Below are 22,322 nucleotides of genomic sequence, written 5' to 3' on the forward strand. Positions count from 1 at the left end.
AGTATTAGTTACAATGTACATTTAGTTGTGTCAGTTTTCTTGCTAACTTGACTTCTTTCTCATTATATAAAGACCTTGTTTGTCTGTTTTTAGTACTTAGGACTATTTTATCTGATGTATGGCCACTCAGAATTTGTTTTATCAATTCAATTGATAGGAACTGTTATACTCCATGACTTCATTTTCACTCTCTGCATGTTGTTAATGGTGAAATGGCTTTGTTATAAACAGCATGCAGTTTTCTTTCCTGCCTTTATCTTTGAATGAGTCCTTATTTTGCATTATGATCACTTGCTTCATTTCCTTATCTCTGTTGAAGCTGGCTTGGTAAGTGAATGGCAGTTCCACTTGGTGTGTTTATGGATAAGAGATTGTCAGAGCATCTTATTCAGCTGCGATCTTGTTTACCCATCTGTGTTTTTAAAACATACACATTTTAGGAACTTAGACTATTAAGTAAGAAGAGAGTATTTAATCTTATATGGAAACAAACTATTTTAGATGTAATATTCATAAAAATAGTCTAATTATTGATTTTGTTAATTATCTCAAAATTTTTACATTGTGATATTCTTTGTATGGCCATGGCTCTAGGGAGAATTTCTTTTGATATCCAGAAGTGAACATCTTTACCTGTTTACAGTGCAAGCTGTTATATTACTATAATGTCATATATGTTCACTGGCTTCATTAGATTTTGGACATTACATCTCAGTTGTTACAGAATTTGGTTAATAGTTATCTGAAAACTGTGTAAATATTTCAAGGCTTCTGATTGTCAATATCATGTGATGTTTTCTCAAACTGAGTCTAGGTTGCATGTCTCAAAATGTTTAAGATTTTTCTGGGTTTTGGAATTTATTGTATGTATGTGTGTGTGTGTATTGAGTTTGTATATATGTGTGCATATATATGAAAGGAAGTGAATGAATTTGACATTAGAACCCAAGTAATATAAAATTACTTTGTGTTTAATATATACCTCATTCATACAACTCAAAGATAATTTCATACTACAATTTAGTGTGTCTGTTTTTTAACTACAGATTGTCCACTTATGCTATCGTGTTAACATTCAAAATCTTTTAGATGTTAGAGTATTTGAATTTTAAGTGTTGTATTAGGAATGCCCAACCTATGTTATTGAATTTTAAAATGGTAAATGTTTTTTCATTACTACATTACCTTTAGAAATTATATAGAAGAGAAGTCCAGCCTCCTTTCAGACCTGCTTCTGGAAAACCAGATGATACTTTTTGTTTTGATCCTGAATTTACTACCAAAACACCTAAAGGTAATACATTTTTGTTCATAACCACAGCTTTTTTTCTAGTAATTATTAAATAAATTAACTTTTTCAGTAAAAAATATGTTGGTAGAAAATTAGTTTGGTGTTTGTGGAAATGTAGGTCTTATATCCAGCATTGCTACAATTTGACTGGGAAATATTTATCACAGAAGTATGGAGAAAGAGAAAATATGGAAGGTTTTTTTCTGTTTTTTGTTTTTTTGGAAATTCCTTCACAGGCTAATAATTTTCTAGATAATGGTAGGAGATAAAACATGAGCTATGCATTGGTTTGGTTTAGAATTTGATCTAATTTACTTTTACTTACATCTGTTTCATGTACTCATTCAAGAAATATTGAATCCCTACTATGTGTTTTTTGGTAGTGAGGATGCATCCATTAATAAAAATGATTGAACACATAAAATGTGTCTGTCTACAAAGAATGAAGAGAAAGTATGAGTCATATTTATAGTGTGTCAGACTGTGACATTTAGTGTTTCCTTTTTTAAAAATCTCTTGATTCTGTAATCATAAAATTCTGCGTAATTCTAGTAAAATATAAACTTTTTAAATATTAGATTCTCCTGGTCTGCCAGCCAGTGCAAATACTCATCAACTCTTCAAAGGATTCAGCTTTGTGGCAACTTCCATTGCAGAAGAATATAAAATCACTCCTGTTACAAGTGCAAATGTGTTGCCAATCATCCAGGTAAATTCTGTATCATCATCACAATGTTTAGTTTCAGGATAAGTATTTCCCTCACTTCTTAATAATGGATGTTTAATAGTTATTAAAAGATAATTGTTAATGACTTCATTTTATCAGTGTAACTGAGTTAAAGGTTATTTCTGTATGTTTCGGGGGAAAGCAGATAGTAATTACCTTTAATGATATTTATATGTCTGTTTTTGGTAGGGAACTGTCAGAGTGATTTATATACTAGTCAATTCATCACATTGTTTTGGGATTTTAGAAACCCTACAATATAGAGTTGTTTCAGAATTTATATAGGTAATTTTTAAATATTGGTAAAATTTCTAGAATTTTTGTATTTTTTAACCTTTAAGATATGTGTTTATTAGGACAAAATGAAGCAAATGTGAAATTCATTTTCCTTAGTATTTGTTTTTTAAAAAAACAGATAAATGGAAATGCTGCTCAATTTAGTGAAGTCTATGAATTGCAAGAGGATATTGGTGTTGGGTCTTACTCTGTTTGCAAGCGATGCATACATTCAGCTTCCAACATGGAGTTTGCAGTGAAGGTACTGTTTCTGAGCCTAATTTATTGTTTGCAGTATGTAATTTGTACAGATTAGCTCATACCCTGTTTTACTGGAACAAGGAGAAACAAATCAGATGATGAGAAAACAGTGTGTGATTTTATGTTTTCCTTTTTAATTTCTTTGCAAAGCTTCATTTTGGAGAAAGAGCATTATTTTGTTATATTTTGTTTTCTGACTAATCTGTAGCAATCTATGTTTAAGACTGAGCAACTGTAGAAATTACATATTGTTTTAGTATAATCTTAGTTAAAGTCAATATACTTGGTCTAGCTTAGTTTTTTTTCTGTCAAATTTCCATTGTATGGATTTTTTAAGGTTGAAACAATTAGAGAATGATGCTCTATATTTTTAAAGTATTTTTTAATAATATAACTCAATTGAAGGTTGGCATGGTGGTCCATACGTATAATTCCAGCAGTGAAGAGTACAGGGATTGTCATAAATTCGAGGCCAGATTGAATTATATAATGAGTCCCAGCACAACTTGGGCCACATAGCACAATCCATCTCAAAACAATAACAACAAAATTCTAATAGATAGATAGATAGATAGATAGATAGATAGATAGATAGATAGATAGATAGATAAAAAGAATATTTCTTTTTCTTTTCTTTTTCTTTTTTTTATTTTTGGTGTTTTCGAGATAGGGTTTCTCTGTGTAACGGGTCTGGCTGTCCTGGAACTTGCTTTGTAGACCAGGCTGGCCTTGAACTCACAGAGATCTGCCTGACTGTGCCTCCTGCGTGCTAGGATTAAAGGCATGCACCACCACCACCCAGCCAGAAAATATTTCTTTCTACTTGATAAAGGAAATCGTTTGACTTTTTTGGAGAATTTTCTCTGATCTGTTTCTTAGATCATTGACAAAAATAAACGAGACCCCTCAGAAGAAATTGAAATTCTGATGCGCTATGGACAACATCCCAACATTATCACTTTAAAGGATGTAAGTTTTAAAATCTAAGTATTACCTAAGTTAATAAAGATATGGACTAGAACTTTATAACTGTGATACTTACAATGCTATGTCGCCAAATCTCAATTTCCTACTTTCATTCTTCAGTGATTCAATACATGTGTTCTTTTTTTAAAGATTTTAGTAAAGAACTATGATTGTTGATAAAAGAATATCCTAACAATCTGAATATATTCTAAATAGTTAACTCAGTAATAATGCAACTAAAAATATTTTCTCATCTCTATAAATATAAAAGAAATTGATTCTGGAAATTTTACTTTCTGGATTATAGAGTAATTGGCTGTAGAATTATGGATCATTCCTTGAAAATAGTATTAGTCCACAGTTTTGTAAAATAAACATGCAACACATATATTGATGTATATCTCTGAATAATGACTTTTACATTAGAAAAAGGCTCTTTTTGTGAATATGCAAAACTATTAGCCATCATCTTGATCAGTTTCAGATAATATGATATATAATTTGGTTTATTATATGTAAACAGTAGTTTGTGTATATACATGTATTAAAAACATATCACATACCAAATAGAAATGCTTTTCTTATCTATTTCTTTTAATGCACTATTTGCATTCAACATTTGTTTATAATACCATACTAATCAATTAACTAATAAATGCTTTGTTTACTATCACAAAGATGATTACTTTTGAAAAAGTATTTATAATATAATTTAAAAAGTATATACATGTTATGTGAAAAGAACTCCTTTATTTATGTGATTTTGATGAACTCTCTAACCTCCAACTTCAAAACTCCATGTTATCAAACTCCATGTGTGATGTTACCTTACAGAACTGCATAGGGGATTATTTTTCCAATTCTTTCTTCAATGCAGCCTGTACTACATTAAGAAGAAAGAAATAATGTGTGTGCTTTGATTCTAGAGTTGTACTAACAAAGCAAAGTGAATATAACTTTAAAAAAATAGAATAATGATTACAAGTAATAAAACCTTAAAACACATTCCTTTTTAGGTTTTTGATGATGGGAAATATGTTTACCTTGTTACGGATTTGATGAAAGGAGGAGAACTACTGGATCGTATTCTCAAGAAAAAGTGTTTCTCAGAACAGGAAGCTAGTGAAGTACTGTATGTAATAGCAAAGACAGTTGAATATCTTCATTGTCAAGGAGTAAGTTATAATTGAATTCTTCCTTCAATTATGGGACCTATATTGTGTTTCTTGTATATTTTCATACAGGATAGCCTAATATGTCTGTGTTATAGTGAAGTTTATAGAAAGTGGTTTGTGTGTGTGTGTGTGTGTGTGTGTGTGTGTGTGTGTGTGTGTGTGTGTGCGCGCGTGCGCGCGCACGCGCGCACATTATTAATCCTAATCAAACTAAAGTGTGAATCATCAAAGAAATATCCAAGCCAAGCTGGGTTTTGGTGGCTTGCACCTGTAATTTCAGCACATGGGTGGCTGCGGCAAATAAATTGTTAAAATTTGAGGCCATCCTGAACTACATAGTGAGTTCCATGCAAGCCTAGACTTCTAAAAGCTAACAAGAATAAAAAAGAATATTCACATGAATATCAAGTATTATTAGAATTATTCTGTAACTATTATATTCTAGCACCAAAACTATAAATTGACTCTCACCAACTGCCCTAAATTTGACAATAAGTTATTATTCTAAACATTTGAAATATCAATATGTTAAATTTTGTGGAGAATATACTTTGAACAATACCTATGAAATATAAAGAATACAAACTGCAATTTGGGATTGATAAAGTAGAAATTATGTGTAAGCCACACTTGTAAATAATAAAATAAAGTAATAATGTATGTGACCTAAGGATAAGACTTCAGTCATTGGAAATAAATTGCATAATACTAAAGGAATATTATGATTCTAATATAATTTAATTCATTGACTCTTTGCAAGCACTTTAAAGGATCATAGACATTTTTGTAAACTAGAATTTTTAAAATATAATATGATAAACATCTACTGTTTGATTTATTTCCTTATAAATCTTGTTTTTAGAACACTTAACAGACATTTTGAACATTTATACATGACAGGCATTGTAAGCAAAGCACATTACAGATTTAAATACTAAGTAAGATTCTGCCTTTGTCCCTAAAGAGCATACATTGTTGTACATTGCTAAATAAAGGATATGAAGACATCAGAGCTAGTAATACACCAAACAAGGAATTTTCAGTTCAATCTCAGCCAAAAATTATACTTACAATAATAACCGCTGGAGAGTAGTAACAGGATATAAATATCTTCATAACTCTATATCACTGTAGGATATAATCCATATTTATCTGAAAACTAGATTGAATGGATAGTAGAAGCAGAAAAATCATCACCTGAAGAATTTCAACAGGTTTACCAATTATTTTGGTCTTCTTCATTGTTTCTATTTTTCTACTTAGTTTTTTTTTTCTTGAGAATTTCATGCATTGTAAGACGTTTTCTTTTATTTAGTTGAGACTCTTTATAACCTATTTGTAGCTAGAGTTTTCCTGCCTTGCCCACAGTCAGGACAAATCTCTGTCACCCACCAGTCCCCCAGCCGCTCAGACCCAACCAAGTAAACACAGAGACTTATATTGCTTACAAACTGTATGGCTGTGGCAGGCTTCTTGCTAACTGTTCTTATAGCTTAAATTAATCCATTTCCATAAATCTATACCTTGCCACGTGGCTGGTGGCTTACCGGCGTCTTCACATGCTGCTAGTCATGGTGGCCTCTGGCAGTGTCTTTCTGCCTCAGCCTTCTGCTTCTCAGAATTCTCCTCTCCTTGTCCCACCTACTTCCTGCCTGGCCACTGGCCAATCAGTGTTTTATTTATTGACCAATCAGAGCAATTTGACATACAGACCATCCCACAACACCTATTAAAATTCTATAAATTATAACTTGGTTCATCTGACACTCAGACCTGGATTATTTTTTTTCTTGTGGCTGTGTTCTACTTGTGTTCTTTATATAAATCAGATGGTTTGGGATTGTATCCTATGGTGATATAAAGTAATGAAGATATTTATATTCTGTTACTATTCTCGAGTAATTATTATTTTAAATATAATTTTTGGCTGAGTTTGAACTGAAAATTCCTTGCTTTGTTTGCTAGCTTTGATGTCTTCATATCCTTTATTTTCATATAAAATCTTAAATCCTTTACAAGTATTTTTGTTTTATGTTTCAGCACTGGTTCTTTGCTGTGTAATATTCCCCACTTTGATTTTGTTCTTTTCTGCTATATCTTTTCTGTTCTTCTCAAACAGAAAAACTATTTTTTCCAAATGAATGTGTACTACCTTGGTGTATAATAGAGACTGCTCTTAGTTCTTAGTGTAAAAGCCACAGATATGAGAACCTACCCACAACTCCCTTGGTTTCATCCTTGAACCAGATGTGTTACTTATCAGTGTCTCTCTGCTTTTCTAAATTCTCTTGGACCTGCAGGCTCTTAACTTTTGTACTATATCAAGAGTTAATAGTTGGCATGAGGGGGGGGCATTGGATAAAACTTCAGTCTGTTATATCCATAAGTAGAACCAATAATTGTAGATGGAAATACTTAACAAAGTTGGTAGATAATGAAATGTCTACCTAGCAGAATACTTTTTTTCATTATTTTTGATGCCAGAGGTTGGGGAAATAATGGGAAGATTTTTTTTTTCCTATAAACATATTAAATGTTTTAACAGAAATTTAGTTATACAAGGAGACCTTGATTTGGGGGATATGGGGATGTGGGGTGGCTTGGGAGGGAGGGCTGGGGGGTGGAAAGAGGGAGGAGGTGGGATCTGTGGGTGGTATGTAGAATGAGTAGAAAATTTCTTAATAAAGAAAAATGAAAAAATAAGAAAAGAAATAGACTCAAGATCATGGGGAAAAAACATGTTTTCTTTTATGTTTAAGGTTGTTCATCGTGATCTTAAGCCCAGTAATATTTTGTATATGGATGAATCAGCGAACGCGGATTCCATTAAGATCTGTGATTTTGGGTTTGCAAAACAACTTCGAGGAGAAGATGGACTTCTGTTAACTCCCTGCTACACTGCAAACTTTGTAGCACCTGAGGTATTCTTTACATTTTACTATTTCCTGTTCATTGTTTTCCTTAAATTGAGTCTATGTGATGACAAGTATGTCATGTTGTTTGGTGAAGACAGTTAAAAGCAGACTTGCCTTTTTTCACAACTAGAAAACTTAAAATTTGAATTATAATAATTCATGATATAAAGTCAGGTGGTTACTAGCATCTAAAACAAACATATGTCTTATAATCAGAGTAGTCTGTTCTATTTGGCATTATACTAATATAGAACTCATATGATTTCACAACAGGGTTTCACTACATAGCTGTTACTCACCATAGCTGTAATGCACAGCAAGTCTCTTTTCTTTGTCTCCTGATGGCTGGGATTACAGGCATGTGTCACCATGGCTTGCTGAGAATCATGCATTTTATAACTGAGATACAGCTCTAGATTGCCTTTTGATTTGTTTTTAAATAGAAACATTGTTTTTTCCTGGTAAATCATCATTGTTCCTGGGGGATGAAGAGTAAGGAAAGATAAGGCTAGAAAAGCTGAGGGGTACAGATTGCACATTTGGGATGCTCTCTGATACTAGTACCTCCGGAAGCCATAAAGACAAGATTGGTGAAAAATCAGTCAGGGATTGCATTGGCTATGTAAAGTTCTTTATCACATTTGTTTATGACTCAGGAATTTTTATTAATGTGTTATAGATGTTGATAACCAATGGCAATTATTACATACTAATCCACATATCTAAAACTTGAAAAATTGAATTTGCCAAATCAGAAAAGAGTCATAAGATGATCTGAAAGTGAATTCTTATCTCATACATATTTTTATCAAATAATTGATCATTTTAAGCAGATATTATATTTATTACCTGTAAATCTATATTTTAAATTAGCTGTTAGGAAAATAATTTTCCTAAAATGAAAATATAGAAAAGTAACTTTATTAATGAACAATTCTCATTTTGTTTTTTTTTTAATTTTGTTTTAAGATCTTATTATTGGGGTATAGATACAATGCTTGCTTTTATAAGCTCTTTAAGATATGATTTGGCCTATATCAAATTATACAACTGGTTTATTCTGTACTTTCATGAAACTCAAAATATAATGAATGTACTTTTTTTTTTTTACCACATTATACTGGGTAGAAACTATGCTTTTCAAAATTAAACCTGGGGCACATATTACCAAAGAGGTTATTTTATTTGGACTGCCCTCACATGTATGAGATAATACCTTTTACATAAAAAAAGTTTAGTTTTTCTAGACTTTGTTTTTAATAGTATAAAACAGAATATTTGAAATGTGCTATCTTCTGTTAAATGTAAGGGACATAGTCACCATAGATATTCTAAATAGATTCTTTAATGAAAATAATAATGTATTAACTACTTATTTCAATGGGTAAATTATTAATCTTGGCTTAATTTTGTATAGTTCTATTTTTTGTATTTTATAAAAACTTACAAGAAAAAAGTGTAGGAATGAATGTGTTCCCCCCAAAAAATAAATTAAAATGAACAAACTCACAGTGTATGTATGTTTAGGTTAATGGTTAGGTAAACATTTTAAGATTAATGGTTAGGCAGTCATTTTCAATGAATATTTGTACACAGTATGATACAGTACACTGCTGCTTTTTAATCGTAGCAGACTTCCATTGCAATAAGACACTTTGTTTATTGTAATAGTGAGAATTTTCAGGTGGGCTTGTGGAGACCGCTTTTCCACAACTGGCATCTGAACTACCTTTAGCTCACACTGTGTGTTTTGAGTGCTTTGACATATTTTATCAAGTCCTGAAGACCATGCCAAAAGTTTGTAAATATTTCTAAATTGTTATAAATGAAATACATTATTCTTTTAAAATTCAGATTCTGTCAAAATATAGTATCAAATTATATATATGCTAGTCATTTTAAAGTGGAATCATAAAGATTGAAATAGCCATGAAAGTATTTTAAGAAATAATAAAATTTATAGGGCTGTACTTTCATAATTTCATCACAGTACATAAAGAATCCTGGTTTTATAAGAAAAATCACTGGTTATTGCAATTTTCACATAACAATAAAAAAACAATATTCACTCAGTTTTGGGATATGTATCACTTCAATCAACCTCTTATGTTTTACTTCATAGATATGCATTTCTTTATGCTTGCCTCACTAAAATTAAAATTAAAATATCCATTATTTACTTTTATAAAAGCAAAATGTGAATATTATATTATCTGACTGATATTAAATGTGTAATGAAGTCTTAGAATGGTCATGAATTAATCAAACTTAAAACAAATTTGAAGAATGATAGATTCATAACTTCTGATAATATAGTATTGAAATTTACCTTACTTTCCTCTGGCCTGTGCGGTCATATATTTTGTATAGAATATGAATTAAACTTAGTGCAAAGGGAATGAGAATGTCTATATTACCTGTTGCAGACTTGCAAAGCCAAATGAAAGAGAGACTTATGGAATGGACTACTTTAGTTGTGACTTTTATTTTTCTCAGTTTATCTTTATCCAAGTGAAGAGATATAAAATGCAGGCTGACTACCATCCTCATTCATTAATTCTGCAAGCATGCTTGTTTCATATAGTCATTATTGTAGGACATTGAAGACTAATCATAGAACAAAAAAATATTGTCTCGCCGGGTAGTGGTGGTGCACGCCTTTAATCCTAGCACTCGGGAGGCAGAGGCAGGCGGATCTCTGTGAGTTCGAGGCCAGCCTGGGCTACCAAGTGAGTTCCAGGAAAGGTGCAAAGCTACACAGAGAAACCCTGTCTCGAACAACCAAAAATAAATTGTCTCATTGTTGTCTCTTTTTACCCACTCAGAATGTATTTAAGTATGTAGGAAATCAAAAATGAGATTTGGATGATAAGCTGTAACATTGTGACACCAACTGCCCAGTTGTGTTCTTCTCATAACTTAGAAAAGATAGAGAAATACTGGACCTTTTTTTTAAAAGCCTCAAGCTTCTGGATTTAAGCAGTCTTTCTACCTCAGCCTCCCAAGTATCTAGGACTACTACTGTTGCTGTGGCATGAATATGGGCAAGCAGAACCTAAAATGAGACAGATTGAAGTCTCATGCAATAGCCAATTTTATTCCAAGCATCAGACAACTTATATTCTAAGGGTTAAGCAAGGTCAAATGAGCAAAGGTCACATGAGTTTAGGCTGTATACAGTCACAAGGATAACCTATATTTGGAAACATCATTTTGAATAATAATGGGTAAGATATGGGTAATCTAAAGTAAACGCACTTCTATTTACTGCACCTGGGAGGGGCAGGAAGGCGTACGTTACAGAGATACAGAGGTTACAAGACGTTTGCCTTGTTTCCTTGGAGTTTCCTCACAAGCTCTCAGAATCCTCCTCATGCAGCTTCATTCATGGATCGTGTTCTGACAAACCACCACTTCCAATAAGACTGTGAAAGCATAAAATACAAATATGAGTAGGGCAAAGTGAGTAAACATGGAATGCCTAGAACTGTAAGAGGCGATGAGAAATGAGAAAGACTACAAGAGTAAAAGCAGTGCATTCATTAGGGCTTCTGTAGTCCATAGCATATCAGTTTTACACATGTGTCCTTTCTTTCTTCTAAGAAAATGTCACATTTAGCCAAGTCTGGCCTTGAACTCGACCTGATTTTGCCTCTACCTTATTGCAAGGATTAAAAGCATGCATCCCCATGCATAACCATATGCATGTTCTTATATAAATAAATGTATTCATTGGAATTGTAAATGTATTTTAAGCAAGTTACTTATTATTTATGTCTGATAATTGTGAAAGCCAAAACTACAATATTTTTAGCCTTTTATAGATGAAAAGACCATGTTGATGGTTATGTAGCCTTCGGTGTTAATGAATTAATAATCTTTAAATTTTGTTTCTTATGCCATAGGCTTTAGCAGTGTATTTATTTTTTTAATTTAAAAAATGCCCTCATTTTATCTTTTTCTTCCATTTTTAAAAACATTACATTGATGTGTTTATTTTGTGTGCTTTTGTGCATGAGGAGAATGCACAGCATGGCATACATGTGGAGGTCGGAAGAGTAAGGATCAAACTCAGGTTATCAAACGGCGAAGCAACATCTTTGCTCACTGAGCCATCTTACTGTCCCCTCATCCCTTTATTTTTCTAGCAAATGCTGTTGAGGTTCATAGAGAGATCATACATTAATTTATAGTAAAAATAGTTTTTGTTTTTATTAATACTGGCCCTCAAACAAAATAGTTACACAAATTATTGTATAAATAGTAGTAAAGCTGCTGGGAATTTACCAGAAATATTCTGCTTTTTTTCAAGATACCAGCCTTGTGTCTCAGACTATTTCAGAAGATCACAACTTTTCTTATCTTGTTATATCATTTTTATTACAAATTTATACCCACATTACATAGATATAAATCATAATTAGAGTTCATTGTTGTATAATGTGGAGCCCTTTTACAAAATATTCATACACACACACACACACACACACACACACACACACACACACACACACACACACACACCACTAGCAAAGAGTGATCAAGCCAGATGTGATGACTCATATCTTATGTAATAATTCCAACACTTGGGATGTTGAAGCAAGATGATTGCCACACACTTAAGGGCAGCATGGACTACAATAATGAGTTCTCAGTCATTCTGGGCTTTAGAAGAAAACCCTATCTCATAAAAAAAAAATGAAGCAGTTCTCATAGATATTGAAAAGCACTGCCTTTTAGTAAGAATTCCTGTTCTACAGTACTAACCAGTTTTATCATGTTTGGCCAGTTACTTAACATTTCCCTCAGGCTCATCTTTAGAGACAGTATCACAATTTTAATACCTCAGTACTATTTATAGTTCCATCAAACACCTGTATATATCAGCTTTACGTTTAGGTGTCTGTATATCCAATTTGAAATGAGAAGAATGAAAGATTGTTGAGGTCAGGTTTTATGTCTTACATAGTTGTTGTTTTTTGTGTGTAGTTCATATAACTTTACCAGCTTAGAGTAACCCCAGGTTATGCAGTGTTTGCTGATTGGAGAATATTTTACCTTTACCCTTAAAGGGTATAAAATAACATAAAAATTTAAGAAATTGTTTTTTATTTTTATATTGTTAATACTTATAAAATTATTAGAATCCAGACAATATCCCTCAAAAGAAATGTGACGTTATATATTAATAGTTCAAACTTTGTGTATTTTTTTTCATAGGTTCTCACTCAACAGGGATATGATGCTGCTTGTGATATTTGGAGCTTAGGTGTCCTTTTGTACACTATGTTGGCTGGGTAAGATACTTATAAACTCTTGTTATTTGAACTTTACTGAATATATTCATCCAGAAGAGTACAGAAAAAATAATGTAAGACATCCTATTAATATTTTCAAATCTATAGTTTTTACTTGTAAAATAAGATACAGAAATAGAAAAGTTTTCATATATAATAGATGCTTTAGAATAAACCTTTTATATTAAGTGCTTTATTTTTTAATAGTCTTACTAGACTATAAAGTAGATGTGTCTTATAATAGGAGCATGTCCACTGGACTTGTTGAGTAGATAATTTTATTTAAAAAATTGCTTTAAGTCTGGGCAACAAAGATTTAGTAAAATGATTGATAAAAATATAATACTTAACAATATTAACCTAGAGAAGCATGTATATACATGTCCACCATTAATAGGACAAGGATAAGCTCAAAACAGTTGTAATAATAATTAGACTGTGTTAATTTTATAATTTATAGTTAATGAAAATGATAGTTTACTCTTAATAGAGAGCAGCACTTTTATTTAAAAGTGAATATTTATGGTTCTATATATTCTCATTTTTTAAAAAACAGGAATGTTTAACTTGTAACTATCAGCTAGGTATGACATTTTAAATATTCAACTGCTATATAAAAACAAAATATATTAGTAGCATAAAGTGATGTTAAACAGTTAATTGACTGTGCATAATTGATATATCAGGATTTTAAATATTATAAGCTCTTTATAGAATGGTATACCTTGTCATTATAGTCAATACATGAGATATAATTGCTTGCTGCTTTTAAATGTTTGCTTTATGGCTAAACAAGAAATTATTATATATAAACATATGTTTGATATTATCTAAACCCAATTGTTAGATGAAGGAATGAAAAAATTACTGCATAAATCTATCTCCTAGTACTTTTAACCATAAGTCAGCTTTCTGATTCCCCAATATAAAGAAATTTCAGTTACATCTAAAAACATGGAACAAAAATGATCACTTTTGTCAAGTTAAGTTTTAAAATCTACCTTAAATGTATGAATCTCTTTTCAACCCATGAATAATTTTATGTACATAATTCAGCAGCTGTGGTTTTTATTACATTGACATCAATAATTAATACAATTATTTTTCATATGTATTAACTAAAAATTTTAACTTGTTTACACTAATCATAGTCATAAAAATAAAATGTTGCCGGGCGGTGGTGGCGCACGCCTTTAATCCCAGCACTCGGGAGGCAGAGCCAGGCGGATCGCTGTGAGTTCGAGGCCAGCCTGGGCTACCAAGTGAGCTCCAGGAAAGGCGCAAAACTACGCAGAGAAACCCTGTCTCGAAAAACCAAAAAAAAAATAAAAATAAAAATAAAAAAAAAAAAAAATAAAATGTTAGCTGGGCAGTGGTGGCACATGCCGTTAGTCCCAGCACTCAGGAGGCAGAGCCAGGCAGATCTCTGTGAGTTTGAGGCCAGCTTCGTCTATAGAGCGAGATCTAGGACAGGTGCCAAAACTACACAAAGAAACCCTGTTTCAAAAAACTGAATGAATGAATGAATAAAATGTTAATGAATAAGCTGAATTGACACAATAAATACATTATAAATATGGAAGAATTAAAACTTCTTCATAGTAGATATATTTCCTTGCTAACTTAAGCCTATCAAAATAGAATATTTGTGTTTATCATGGTCTCATTATAATATTGTATGTTTATATAAAAGTCCACCCTTATTTTGCATTTACTAGCTTATCAAAGGAAGCATAGAAGTAATCAGCAAAATTCTGTACTTCATTAAATAATTTATTAGGATTAAATTCATTGAGATTTCATATTAACAGTAAAGGGAAATATTAGGTAATGTTCTTGGCTCCTTTTCATCTTTGAATATAGACTTATAGTCATCACTTTTAATTATGTATAAAATGTACCTTTGTTTCTCATGTTTATTAAAATCTATTTTATTAACAGCTACACTCCATTTTCCAATGGTCCCAATGATACTCCTGAAGAAATACTCCTGCGTATAGGCAATGGGAACTTCTCTTTGAGTGGTGGAAACTGGGACAATATTTCAGATGGAGCTAAGGTATAAATAATAAATATGTTCAGTTTTACTGTGTTCATATTAAATTATTAAAATCCAGAAACTATATCCCCATGTCTATTCTTATGTTGTCATGTCAGTATTTAATTTTATTTGTTGAAATTATAATTACTTGATTTTTCCCTTCATGTTCTTACATCCAACTTGGTAGTTGTAAGTTTTCCTGTGTCCCACCTAGTCCTGCAGCCACTCAGACCCAAGTAAACAAACAGAGGCTTAGATTAATTACAAACTGGATGGCATATCGCTCAGGTTTCTTGCTAGCTGGCTCTTATATCTTAAATTAACCAATTTCTATTAATCTATGTTTTACCAAATGTTTTGGTCTGCTGGCATGTTGTTCCACGGGGGCAACAAGCTGACTTTTCTCCTGCCTCTTTCTTCTCCCACTATCTCTTTTGGATCTTCCTGCCTGGTTCCATCCTGCCCTTCCATAGGCCAATGCTGCTTTATTTATTAACCAATCAGAGCAACACATTTTCACAACATACAGAAAGATATCCTAGAGCACAATACCTACCATTTAACCCACTTTTCTCTTTTAAATTAATGGCCTCTTTTTCTTTAAGTGTTGGTGATCTTGCTAGTTGTGCTGTGTGTGTGTGTGTGTGTGTGTGTGTGTGTGTGTGTGTGTGTGTGTGTGTGTGAAAATTAATCTGCTCAGTCTGTATAATGTTACCTGTGTGTATCTTTTCAGGGCTGAAGATCTGGTATTGGATAACTAATTGGTGTGCTCTTCTCTGGGAAAAACTAATTTCTCTTGCTCAAAGTATTTCTTTGTTGCCTGTAGTTCTTGGATAGGGTTAAGTTCTTGTGAGTTTCTCCTCTTCCATGTTAGCATGTCTCTTGGTGTCATTCAGTTAAGGACATATTGGAGAGCCATGTTGGTGATATTTTTTTTGGTTGTAGCTTCTGTTACACATCACATATACCAAATGAACTTGAATAGAAATATTTGATCAAAACTGAAAGCTCATAAATTGTTACTATGTATAGCTGGTGAATTTGACATCTGAGTATTGTGAAGTGAATAGAAAATCTGCTGTGCTTTTGTTTTAATATAGGTTATAAAGCTTACTAAAAGTGCATATAGATGAGAAAAAATTTCAGGGCTTCAGTTTAGATGAATTTATTAATTTTGTTGATCATATTTTCAATGTTATCTTAAGTATAAATACCCAGCTGATTATACATGATTGTTCTTTGTTATAGTTTAGTATAATTTTTCAAAAACTGGCCATTAATATCATGAAAGTTTTGTCCTATGGGGGTGACAGCTAAGCCTGGTACATTCAGTTGAGGCAGGACCAAGTCCCTATTTCCTTCCATCAAGGCTGAGCAAGGTGTCCAACCGTAGGTAATGGGATCCAGAAAGCCAGATCATGCACCAGGGATAGATCCTGATCATCACTGCCAGGGGCCCCTCGAACAGACCCAGCTACACAACTATGCAAAAGGCCTAGTCTGGTCCCATTCAGGCTCCATAGCTGTCGGTCTAAAGGCTGGAGAGATGGCTCAGCCATTAAAGGCTAGGCTCAGAACCAAAAATATAAGAGATTTTACTTTATTCATAATTGCTATAACTTAATGCTACCAATATTGAATGATTGCTATATTTATGCGATGGGCTTGCTCCCCAATACCACATGAAACTGAACATGGTGGCACATGCCTCTGTTCCTATCACTAGGTAGGTAGAAGAAATAATAGAAAAGTTCCAGGTCATTCCTGAACGGGATGACCTTGGTATATGAAAGTTGAAGGCTAGCCTAGGGCATATGAGAATCTGTTTCTAAAATGAAAGCAGAGAAACAAAAAAGAAATTTGTAGTAATTATTTAAATTCACGCATCAGTTTTTTAGTATAATAGGGGAAGGATGAAAAGTCATCCAGACTAACAATAAAGACTTAGGATGGTACTTAGACTGCATTGCCTGACTATGGCTTAGTAAGTTTGTGACTTTGAAACTGTTGTCGAATCTATTTATATGTCACTTACCATGTCAAAAAGTGATGTTAGTAGTACCTACCTCAGGGTTATTAGAATAAATACCTTATATATGTTATATCAGTATTGTGTGTACTTCAAAATAGGTTGCATATGTGACACTTAGTAAATGCTCAAGTTTTTAGTGAGAATATGATTGTAGTGTGCTGTATGGCAGATAATCAGCAACTGAGAGCCTTCTGAGTAAAATTTAAGACAGTACATTTCAATATTTCCAGACATGCCCTTCCTAAAATTATTCTTCATTGCTTTATTTTTGTCACTATCTGTACCATTCAAAAATCCTTCAAAATCCCTAGGCAAGTAGAAAAGTTCAGATCAGCTTTAATGAGCAGATGAAGGTTTTGTTTTGTTTTCCCTTGTGAAGTTTGAAGTCTGTGTAGGCGATTTGTGTGTTGAGGTATATTTTGGTGATTAAAAGTAAAGAGACACATCTGTTAAAGGTCAAGAATATTTTCTTTTCATTGCTTAGTATTTTCATTATAATATAAGATGGAAAAGTTCTTTCTGATCATATCCGTGTGGGTTTTAAATGTTTCTTATATTGGATATATGTATCTTTCCCACTATTTAATTTTCCTGCTGTAGTTTCATTTAATAGACTTTCAGTCTTTTTAGTTTGGGTATCTTTTCTTTCCTTTCTTTACGTCATGGATTGATCTTCAGGTTCAGTCTCTTGAAAGTGGCACGAATACCTCTTTCTGTTCTGTTAATAGATATCCTCTTAATGAACAGTCTTCTCTCTCCTTTTAGACAATGTCTCACTATGTAGTTCTAGGAAGCCTTGAACCTCACAGAGACCCTCCTTCTTCTACCTCCCAAGTGCTGAAATTAAGGCCAAACAGCCTTCTCTTCAAAACCCAATCCCCATTACCACTCAAAGGAGAGAAAACAGACAATAGCAATTCAAAAGCAAACCAAGTGTTTAAATGTAGAAAAAAAAAAACAATTAGAAGTGTCAATTCCAATATAAAAGGTTAGCTAGAGAAGAAAGGAGCTAGGATAGTTAGGGTTCTTGAAGAAAAATAAACCCTAGGAATTTCAAATTTACTGAAGTTGGAAGTGTGAATAATTAAGTAGTGAAAAGGAAGTGGATGAAGAAAGGATAGAAGAGTGAAGAAGGAAGACAGGGAAAAGAAGAAGCATATATGGGATGAAAGCTAAGAAATAATAGTGTTGTGAAAGAAAGTACAAGAAAAGAAATAAAAATTGCCAACATTTCTTAGTTCCTGAAGATACATAACGTGGAGGTCTCAGTCTTATGTTTCGATTTTTTTTTTTTTTTTTGGTATTGGAGGCATTTAGGTATTTAATTGTTTTCTCCCTGGTTGGGCCAAAAAAAAGGCTGGTAGCAGATTGATACAAACCCTGCCTTTACCAAGAAACAGTAATATATGATTGACCCTGGCTGAACTGAATTCCTGAAAGTGTTTTTCCTCATTGAGGCCAGGCAATACAGGTGTATAGGACCTGCCCTTAAACTGCTTCTGCTAGATGAGCCCAGGGATATCCTAACAGTTGGATGCCCCTTCATACCAGGCATGCTTTGCCAGTGCATGTGTGAGCAGGAAAAAATGCCTGAGGCAGGCTATGTTTCCACCAAATGTTTCCAGTGCTCTGAGATTATATTAATCTGTCAGACCAAAGTAATATGTACTTTACAGGGTCAAGCACGGAACACTGACTGGTCCTGCATGATCTAGCTATGCTGGTCTCTACTAGTATTCTCCCACAGCTGGTTTATTCCCAGAGGTCCAGCTGAAGGCCTCCAGATTTAATCAACCTTCTTCTGTAGTCATACCTGTATTTCTCAGCTAAGCAGACCTGTGTTTGTGAGCTGCATCTGGATTACAACAACTATCCTGGGCCCGTACTGATTCTTGGGATATTTACTTGCCCAGTTATTGAAGAAGGGGAACTTTTGGGGGTTTGAGGGTAATAAAAATCTGCTCTCTCTGGTCAAAATGTTTTGACTGTAAAACCTCAAAATGATTACCCTCTGAGCACCAGTGAGCATGTAGTATAGAGGCCTGTAGTTCAGTGCCTGTTTACTATCAAGCCTGTAGTTCAATGCTTGGCTGCAGATCTCTTATTTTCATTCGTTTGTTTGTTTGTTTTGCAGAGGTCCATATTGTGTATCTATGGAACTCACAGACTTTCTTTTTCCTCTTTTGCTTAAAGCTCTGCTGGGAAAGATGCTCTCCCTCTTCTGCTGTTTTAGGGTCTGTTTCTTTTACAAATCTAAAGTTGAACATTCCTTGATTCTACCTCATCTCTGTCTAATGGTTGCTAGTATCCTCTCTTACTTTTTCTTGTCATCAACCTTTTTTGCCTGTAGCCAATACAATTAATGCTCTATTGTAGATTAGTGGAGACACAGGATATCTTTCTTCCCCCATCTTCTTGTTTGGTTTTGAAGGATATGGCTATTTAATAAAACATAGGAGATTGGCATTGTTTCTCCCTTTCCTGCTTCTACCTTCCTAGTGCTGGTGTTGCAGGTATGTGACACTTCACCAGGCTTATTTTATATTTGTATTTAACTGATACACAACTTACACTGCATTAATACATGCATACATTGTGTAATGCTTAAGGTAGGTTGACATATCTATCTCCTCAAACACCTATCATTTCTTTTAAATGAAACATTGAAATCCCCTAGGTGTTTGTTGTTATCTGTAGGCACACTTCTCTGTGGTAGCATACCAGAAATTCTTGATGTTCTCCAACTCTAACTGATCAAAATTCCCTGTCTCTCCTCCCCACTATACTGCATCATGTCTGCTAACCCACATTTTACTCTCACTTCTATGAGATTGACTGCCTTAGCATTCCACATACTGAGTGAAATCATATCATAATTATGTTGCTATGCTTGGCTTGCTTCACTAATATAATGATCTCCAGTTCCATCCATGTTGTCACAAACTACAGGATTTTATTCTGTTGTGACTGAATAGTATTCCATCTTGTGCATATATAAAAATAAAATAAATTCATTTACATACATATACATAATATTCACTCATGCATATATACATGTACTACCATGTATTATATATGCAACATTTCTTTATGCATTTAACAGTTGATGGAAGGATGAGTTTTTAATCTGTGACTGTTGTCAGTAGTGCTACTGTTAATATTGTAGTACAGATACCTTGTTGACATACTGATTTTAATTCCTTTGGTTACATGTGTAATAATGGGCTTGATAAATAAAATAAGAGTGACTTACTAATTCTTATGATTCACTAAGTATATTTTATTAAAATCTTCATTATATTTTATTTTCATATACTCATTTTATATGGTTTTATAAGGAGATTTCATGCAAATATCTAATATATATTGATCATGTACCCCCAACCCCACACTCCCTTTTATCATCCTTCCCCTTCCCATTACTCCCTTTGTCTCATTTTTAATATTAAATGTCTGTTTATTTTTGCATATCTGTTCCATTCCAAGTTGGTTATTTTGATTATCCAGAGCCCTGAAATCTTTTTAACATTATATTTTTTCTTCACCTTTTTTGAAAAAACAGGGTCAAACAGTGCTGGTGCTAAACTTACCATGTAGCCTAGTCTGGCCTTAACTTAATGTGACCCTCGTAGCTCAGCCTATTGAGTTGTGAGAATACAAGAGTATTACTCCTTTATCTGTTCTTATTACCTATCATCTTTAGTTTCATTATTCTGGGTAATGAAAGATTGCACAAATAATGTCTTTATCTATTAGGAAATTCTTGTTGAGGGGATTTTACTTGTTCTCCTAAAAGTAGTAAAGGTAGTTTACTCAAAGTGTTACATACATGCTTTGGTGTATTTAAACTTGCATGTTTCTATGAAGTTATGTTGTATAACAGTTATAATTTTAACAAAATCAAATATTCAAAGTTAATTTGCTAAAGACTTATGATGACTGGACCATTATCAAAACATTAGTTGCTGACATTGAATTTATATTTTGCTATTCTCAGCCCTTATTGAGTGGATTAGCTAACTACATAACAACCTCTCCTTTGTATTTTATTTGTATATACAACCATTATATGTTGGAGTCTAACTTTCTAACAAAAGTTCTATAGCTGTTTTCTTGCCCATTGAAAAACATTCCAGGGAAACTCCTGTTATCTTAAGTGTTTTTTCCCTCTTTCATTACTAACCAAATCCTAGTTCTAGAAATTTGGTATACACTGATTTATAAAATAAAAACTTTACTACATAATGAAAAATCTGTTTCAAGATTATCTTTTTTTCTATAGATTTTTTTTGAGAATTTCATACATGAGCACCGCATCTACATCACTTTTGTCCCTTCCTTCTCTCTCCATCTTTTCCCTTTCAAATTTGTGACTATATATATATATATATATATATATATATAGAGAGAGAGAGAGAGAGAGATATAATGCTCTCTCTCTCTATATATATATATATATATATATATAGAGAGAGAGAGAGAGAGAGTTAGTTGTACAGCGTATTGAGAAAACAAAACATTAAAATTATTGATGCTTTCATATTTTGAGGAAATGTGAATTATATATTTTCATATTAATTTCTGTATCCATTTAGGATTTGCTTTCTCATATGCTTCACATGGACCCACATCAGCGTTATACTGCAGGAGAAGTATTAAAGCACTCTTGGATAACTCACAGAGAACAGTTGCCGAGGGATGAGCCAAAGACAGATGATATACCATATATTGTTACGGTAAAACAAACACACACTTAATATGTATCTCATGTTACCCACTGATTTTTTTTTTTTTTTTGGTTTTTCGAGACAGGGTTTCCCTGTGTATCCCTGGCTGTCCTGGAATTTCTCTGTAGCCTAGGCTGGCCTCAAACTCACAGAGATCCGCCTGCCTCTGCCTCCCGAGTGCTGGGATTAAAGGCGTGTGTCACCACCGCCCGGCACAACCCACTGATTATTTAAGTATCTTTATTTCTTGAAGATAGATTTTTTTTGTAAACATTAATGAACTATTATTTTTTTACTATGTCTTTTATGATAAAATTATCTTTTAGCTTATATGAATTTCCCCAATTAGTGGGGTTTATGGTGACATTTTCTTATATACATATGATGTACTTTGATCATACTTACTCTCTAATGCCCTCTGATATCCCTTTCTCTCATCCCCTTTATCTTGCTCTACATTCGTAATAGTACCTTTATCTTTTTAAAGCATAGATATGATATATGAGAAAAAGTGTGCAGTGTTTATTTTTAGATTGTAGTTATTTTGTTTAACATGACTATTATCAGCTCTACCCATTTTTCTGCAAATGACATAATTTTGTTCTTTTTTATGA

At 32.9% G+C, this 22,322-nt stretch overlaps 1 protein-coding gene across 4 annotated transcripts in view; it reads left to right on the forward strand.

Annotated features, from left to right (window-relative positions):
- The window catches only part of Rps6ka6 (ribosomal protein S6 kinase A6), a 185,737-nt gene that overhangs the window by 147,922 nt on the left and 15,493 nt on the right, over nucleotides 1–22,322 (forward strand). For all 4 annotated transcript variants that reach the window (XM_076562741.1, XM_076562740.1, XM_076562742.1 and 1 more), the window contains 9 exons: nucleotides 1,192–1,294; nucleotides 1,870–2,000; nucleotides 2,434–2,556; nucleotides 3,435–3,524; nucleotides 4,538–4,696; nucleotides 7,456–7,617; nucleotides 12,832–12,908; nucleotides 14,850–14,967; nucleotides 21,577–21,717. In XM_076562741.1, coding sequence (XP_076418856.1) covers nucleotides 1,192–1,294; nucleotides 1,870–2,000; nucleotides 2,434–2,556; nucleotides 3,435–3,524; nucleotides 4,538–4,696; nucleotides 7,456–7,617; nucleotides 12,832–12,908; nucleotides 14,850–14,967; nucleotides 21,577–21,717 — 1,104 coding nt within the window. The remainder of the gene's footprint in view (nucleotides 1–1,191; nucleotides 1,295–1,869; nucleotides 2,001–2,433; nucleotides 2,557–3,434; nucleotides 3,525–4,537; nucleotides 4,697–7,455; nucleotides 7,618–12,831; nucleotides 12,909–14,849; nucleotides 14,968–21,576; nucleotides 21,718–22,322) is intronic.

The sequence above is a fragment of the Peromyscus maniculatus genome, chromosome X (assembly GCF_049852395.1).
Source record: "Peromyscus maniculatus bairdii isolate BWxNUB_F1_BW_parent chromosome X, HU_Pman_BW_mat_3.1, whole genome shotgun sequence".
Taxonomy (NCBI): domain Eukaryota; kingdom Metazoa; phylum Chordata; class Mammalia; order Rodentia; family Cricetidae; genus Peromyscus; species Peromyscus maniculatus.